The sequence below is a fragment of the Glycine max genome, chromosome 4 (genome assembly GCF_000004515.6).
Source record: "Glycine max cultivar Williams 82 chromosome 4, Glycine_max_v4.0, whole genome shotgun sequence".
Lineage (NCBI taxonomy): Eukaryota > Viridiplantae > Streptophyta > Magnoliopsida > Fabales > Fabaceae > Glycine > Glycine max.
In genome coordinates, this window is record NC_016091.4 from 39106675 (window position 1) to 39113514 (window position 6840).

Genomic DNA, 6840 nt, shown 5'->3' on the forward strand with positions numbered 1-6840 from the left:
ATCTTCTTTAGTTCAACATGGTACATAAATTGAACCCAAAGGATTGACGCAGTGGTGTAAGATGCCGCTGGGTTCACATAAGTGAGAATGATGTATTTAACGGAAGAACCAGTGCTCAATTTTCACTATGTGTAAAATTCCTTTGGGCTAGCGACAACCACACACAGCGAGTGGGATTGGTCTATGACCTAGCGGGTGGAGAAACATCTGTGGTCTCTAACTCTAGACAAAAAATGTCATACATAAATTGATTATTCATTCTTTCAAAATTATGGGTAGAATTTTGTTGAGAAGTAGAAGCATCATCCATTATTTGACTAATGATGCATAATTGTTTACCTAAAAATTATTGATAATTATTTCATTCTTTTATAATATTTTTTAAAAATAATTTTAAAATTATATGAAAATTTTGTTTTAGTATTTATATAGACTAATTAAAAAAATTTGATATCTCTCTTAAAATGAGCCTTTAGCGATCGTTCATCTTGATTGTGTTCGGGCCACCATTGTATGCCTCATGTAATCCTAATAATAAAGATGAGAATAGTGACTTTGAGCTTTTTAGAGTTATACAATTTCTCATGATTTATGAACCATTCAGAACAAGAATTTTTCATATATTCAAAAAGTAAAGTGAACAAAATATTTTCTAAAGAAATTTGTTGATAGAATAAGTTATTAGTTTAGATGATTACATGTTCAGTACAAAAGAATCGACAATGGACAAGTCATTAAAAAGGATAATTTAGTGATAATGACAGGTTTGTTATGTCATATATTATGACCATAGATATTTGTTTTCAAGCGAGGAAGTATGAAGGATATTTTCCTTTGATATTAATTTCAGACAATCTCTAGTTGAGATATTTTCCTTTAATTTCTCAAATAAATTCTAGTCAAAAGATATCTTAGATTTATAAAAAAAAAACATTAAAACTAAACTTATTATGTGAAATGAAACTATCAAGACTTATTATAGTATTTGTTTTGAAGCATGCAATAAGACATTTGTATTAAAATGTCTTTTCCAATTAATATGATGTGATATATTATAAATAATCGTGTCTCTTAATTATGTAATTAAAAGTTTGATTTTTTATTTGTGCGAATGAAACAACATTGGAAAATATCAACCCCTTAATTGGATGTCAGGGATTAGTCTTTGTCTCTCGACCAAAAATTAACCAGGTTTAACAACAAGAAAAAAAAGAAATATCTTTTACAAAAATCATCAGCCACTCCGTTACTTAAAGAACCACCGCAAGGAACAATACCACTAATCGTGAATAAATTCAACTTTACAAAAAGAGTCGAAACCAAACTTACATATAGTTACATTTCTATCATTGAAGTTCATTTTGATGTTGACAATCAAATATCTAAGCATGGATTTTTTTTATCATTTTGGGATAATTTTTTTTAAAATTACCTAATGAAGACACTTTTTGAATAAATTTCCATTTAGAAATAAGTCATAAAAATAGTTATAACTTTATAAACAAAAGTCATAAATTTTTATATGACTTCTACCTGCAAGGTCACATCTTCTAAAACTGAACACACCCATTGACTTAGCATATTTTTACCCCCCAAATGATAAAAAAAAAAAGCCTCTAAGCAAGTCATTATTTTATTTATAGCATCCATTTCATTGTCGCAGGTTTGTGCATTGTAGGCGATGCCAACACAACAGCCCATTTACCAGAGAAAATTCATAACACCCTAGACAATGTTCCATACACAACAAAATAAACCCTATTATCAAACACGTGCTTTATCAAAATAAACGTGGACGCGTGGTCTAATCTAATTACTTGTAGTGTCACTAGTGTGTTCATTCTTCCACTTAACGGACATGCAATATTTTGTTGCTTCTCACAAAACCGACCTTTAAAACGTGCAATATATCAACTAAGCATGTATCCAACATGCACTTTATAGGCCAATGAAGCTTGAGTTAGGAATCTTTGGTAGAAAGATTTAGGCCTTTTGCTTGAAAAGGGGCTGCACAGAACTAACGGATATGATATGATACAAATAAAAAGATGAAAATAAAGGAAGCTTTTTGGTATTAATAAATGTTACTCTTTTCTATTCCTAGATGCCTAAAAACTATTTGATATCATTGTTCATCTTCATCCATAGAATACAATATCCTTTGTGCATTTCTAAAAACGGGAGAACCTTTCTTGGTCCTTTCAACAATTTGCCTAATCAATTGCTGTTCCACCTCAGTATCATCAAAACCACAAGTTTCATCTTCAGCACCATCTAATTCATATATGCTCCCTTCCAACATTGTTACCTTACTAGAACCATTTGCTCCACCATGTTGAACCCCTAATGCATGCCAATCATTTGCATATGAATCTTCCTGGTGGTCATGGATGCCTAATGGTGAATTTTCTTCAGAGTCATTTATCTTTATTAGTTCTTCATAGGCTTCATTGTATGCATCTAGAGCTTCACCTGATAAATTGAGGATTAAGGGCTGAGACATAAGGTCACAATCATCATTTTCTTTACTAAAGGAAGAAGCCTTTTGAAGACAATTCTCTTGCTTTGATTCCAAAAGCCGTACTTTCCTCTGGCTATTTTCAAGGGCAATCTCAAGTTCCTTCATGCGTTGCTCAAGTTGGGATTGTATAACTTCATGCAAACGCAAACTCAGTTCATGAGGCAAAACTGCATAGTTGACAGGGAGAGGTGTTGCATCACCAGCATCCTCATTTGATTTTGGATAGACAGAATCTTTCCCACTGACCATGTCGACTCGTAACTCACCTTGAGCAAAATCTGCTACAAACTCTGGGTCAAGCTGCAAGAACTTGTGCACCATTAACACCCATTAACCCATTTAAGAACCATTAACTTCAACCACAAAAAGCAATGGAACAAAGTATAGGGTGAAAACTTTCGCTGGAAAAAGAAACTTTGCATGATTTGCAAAACAAAGATGTGTTGGAACTTCCAAGAAAAACAAGGCATATAAAATTGGCAAAGGGAGCTAAAACCAATATCTATATCAGTGCAAAGATTACTTATTGTTTCTGTTACTCAACACACCAGTGCTAATCAATTGCTAAGAACTCAGTTATATCTGCAATTCTGGTTTCTACTAGAATAAATTAGTCATACGAATTAAAAACTCATGTTGCAGCATAAGTCAGAACAAGTGGAAGTTCAGGCATTCATCTTTCATGTTACAGGGAGGAATTGAGTAACATAATATCTCTTTCAAGGCACATAAATCAGAAGGGGTCATTTCCATGCCATTTTTTTATTTCCCCCACATCAAAGGATGAGACCAACTAAACTGGGTGAATATATGGCACACAAAATCGGTCATACATGATCCATGTTTGGTATTTTGACAAGTTTTACATTAGCTGTCTGAAGGCCTAGCACAACTCTCTCCCTTTACCTAGACTTGTGACTGGCTATGATACCATAGGCGGTGTTAGGAGGTGAATACATGGAAAAACTAATAATAAAAGACAAAAACAGATATATTTCAAGACAATGTTTTGTGATAAAGGATCATGTAATTACCCGGAAATGTGGAAATGAGAAGATAAACATTATTCTTACCTCAACAAGCTCGGACAATTTTCCTTCTAGGCTTGATGCATTCATGTCCAACCCCAATCTCTCAAGTTCAGCTTCAAGCTCAGCTTCAATTTTGCTCATGGACTCAGAACTTTGTTCTACCTTTTGATGATATGATTCTTTAGAGTCAATTCTTGGAGAGTTATCCACGTGCTTTTCAGGGGAAAATTCATTTAGCTCCTTGTCATATGAGGAATGATCACATGTATCCTGTGAACCATAATTTTCATTCTGTAACTCCTTTACAGTCATTGAATCTTTCATTTCCAGTTCCTCTTGTAGATCTTGAACCAAGTTTTCATTCTGCTTCAACAACTCTCTTAACTTGACTATTTCTCTTTTATTTGCCATGATAGAAGTTATCATCCCGAACGAAATCCCAAGACTGAAGAGAAATGTTTTATCTGATGAATAAAGATGTGTTAACAAATGTAGTCATCAAAGTAATACATATTGTCCACCCATGAAATAAATAGCAACCTAATTCATTTCAAAGATCAATATTTACAGTTGCCGATGCAGAAGACAGTTTTGGGATAGAATTTAGAAAGTTAGGCTTAATCAAAACATTAAAGATCAGATAATAATACCCTTTGCTAATTAAGGCTGTGAATGCTGCTTTAGGAACTGAAGCAATTTCATTCCACCTTCACCCCCCATAAAATATCCATTTGCAAAGGAAGAATGAGATTCTCTATTGTATGTTTCCATATGAATTGTCAGTGAATAGAAAAACTAAAAGCTACAGTATCCCTCCAATATGAAAGGACTTCAAAATTTAAACCAGTTCAGAAGCCATTCAATTTTAAAATAACTTATAAGCCTCATTCTCAAAGATTAGTGTACTGTATAGAAATATCAAATATCTATATTTATAACTTACACCCGTGAGAAGAAAAAAAACAAGATTCCTTTACGATTTTTATTCTCACAATACAGGAGGAGACAGTAACTAAGCATAACATCAAAAAATAAAAATAAAAATATCCTCATTGAAAGACAGATCATTTCCTTGACTAACTAACAAGTGTATTATTCCTACCACGAAAGTAAAAGTTCTAAACATAGCCATGAACAAGAAATACATAAATCAAACATTTGCAACACATCACAGGCTAAGGAGGTATTGTTTAAATGAAGGAATATACCAAATTGTTGAGTATGGATGAGTTTTCCACTCGACACATTGTCGGAAGAGCTCGATCTTCGACTTCTCACAATGACTGCATTAAATTTCTCCTTAGTATCATTTACTGATATGATTTTTGGCAAGGAAGGAACCCCAAATACATTTTCATCCTTTACTTGACCAACTTCTTTTTGCAACTTATATTCCTTGCTTTCAATCGACGTGCTGAACAAATTATTATTTGCTCTGTTGATTATTTGGCTTCCATTGCTTACAAGAAAAGATCTCGTGGCCGTGGACAGTGATGAAAGAGAACTAAAAACATATTCTTCCGTTTCAGCATGCTCCTTGTACAGCTGGGCCATAAAGCAACTTTCCAAGGAACTTAAAGGTCTATTGACACACCCAGACAAATGCTTCATCTTGAGAAAGGTTTTATGTCCAGAAGAGTTATGGATAGGAACCACTTCAGCAGAAGAATTCGGAAAAAGGAAACCATGGTCACCAACAAAGCCAGAGCTTTGCTCATTTTCATCATCAACATCCTTGAAGCTATCATCATAAGTTGATAATGGCATTGCCAAGTTTGATATAGATAGCACATCATGTTTGTTATAATTCCAAAAATGTTGCAATTTTTCACCATCAATCCCTCTGGTAGAAGCCACTTCTCCTGTCAAAAGACCATTCATTGTGTTCAGATCTGAAGACTTCCCTTCTAAAGCCCTTCCATCATAACAAAAATCTTTGCCCAATTCATCTCTTCGCATTTGTTTGGCCAACGGAGAAGAGCAGCTAGGCGGCCCAGGATTCTCAAAACAAGAATCCTCCGAAGCCACGTGACACAAGCCGTCACCATTTTTTGAAATCCTATTCCAATATTTAGCCAAATAACCAGCTCCAGCAGCAGCTGCAACAACCCATAAATCCATTCTACCCTCCCTTCTACAGCCAATACTCAAACTCCACAACACAAGTCACCCCTTTTCTTTCAAACATCAAAGGCAAGAACTTTCCATGAACTAGGGAAATACCCTTCAACTTTTTTTAGCAATAACAAACTCAACACCACTTCAAGCTAAACAACACCAGACACATATTCCTCCTCCCAAACCAAACCAAACCAAAACCCCACCATTCACTACTCTAAAGTCAAAACCACAAGAAACCACTCCCCAGAGTCCCCAATAGCACTTGAAAACACACAAAAATAACTAAATAAACAAATAAGAACATTAGAATACCCACAACAACAATAGAAAATAAAAAAAAAGGGAAATTCACAACTTTCTCCCAGTTTCAAATGCCAGAGACAACAACCACAGGTTATTATTACAGCAACAAACGCTACCCATTTGAGCGAAAACAAACAATCGAAGATAACGCCCACACAGTTTACTACAACAACAAACGAACACGACCCTTTAATTTTCTGGCATTGGAGAAGAGGAAAAATGAGAAAAAGAAAAAGAAAAAAAATGAACTTTATTTTTGGAAATTGCTCACTCTTGTGAAATGAAATCTAAGACATGAAAAAATGGTGGAATCTCGCAAGTTGGGTACCTCCAAACACAAGGAATGAGACCCGCTACAGCGTTATCTCCACAGAACGGATACAATACAACCTACAACGTTTTCACAACAGAAAATAAAAATAAAAAATAAAAAGAACACTGATCGCTAATAACATATCCCACGGAAAAGAAAATAAATGCTTTTCCTTTTCTGCAAAGAAATTTCGATGCTTTTTTTTTTTTAATTTTTATTTTTCTTCGGTCTCTCTCTCCAGTTTTTATAGGGTCCAATGGAGTCTGATCCATATTGGCATGTCTTGAAAAATTAAGAGTGTGTGTTAACAAAGACAATTATCTCGTTTGATCGAATTATACATCTTTTATTCCAAATTTATCATATTTAATGCATATAATTTCTTTTATAAATTTTAATTGATGTCATTTTCCTTAAAAAATTGTTAATTACTATATTTTTCAACTATTTTTTTCTTTTTCTTTTTTAAAAATAAACATAAAAACACGAAGTGTCTCATTTTCAATTAGTCATAATAAAAAATGTAAATTACATTAATTATCTTTGATATT

The 6840-nt window shown here is 33.7% G+C and overlaps 1 protein-coding gene across 2 annotated transcripts; it reads right to left on the reverse strand.

The window, feature by feature from the left end:
- Positions 1–2055: 2055 nt before the first annotated feature.
- LOC100792679 (uncharacterized) lies at positions 2056–6473 on the reverse strand. Of its 2 annotated transcripts, none has more exons than XM_006578479.4 (3): positions 4761–6473; positions 3595–4016; positions 2056–2830 (listed from the first exon to the last, which is right to left on the reverse strand). In XM_006578479.4, exons 1-3 carry the CDS (start codon positions 5671–5673, stop codon positions 2126–2128), a joined length of 2040 nt encoding a protein of 679 aa, XP_006578542.1. In that variant the 5' UTR covers positions 5674–6473; the 3' UTR covers positions 2056–2125. The 2 variants fall into 2 exon arrangements, with proteins under 2 accessions (XP_006578542.1, XP_006578543.1); XM_006578480.4 differs by having other exon boundaries at positions 2056–2821; positions 4761–6472.
- Positions 6474–6840: the final 367 nt, after the last annotated feature.

Excerpts from the sequence above, each read along its gene's own strand:
- LOC100792679 (XM_006578479.4), bottom strand. The coding sequence starts at position 5,673 with ATGGATTTATGGGTTGTTGCAGCTGCTGCTGGAGCTGGTTATTTGGCT. Across the intron at positions 4,017-4,760 it reads CATCCATACTCAACAATTTG|ATAAAACATTTCTCTTCAGT; the intron begins GTATATTCCTTC and ends TTTATTCATCAG. Across the intron at positions 2,831-3,594 it reads AATTGTCCGAGCTTGTTGAG|TTCTTGCAGCTTGACCCAGA; the intron begins GTAAGAATAATG and ends ATGGTGCACAAG.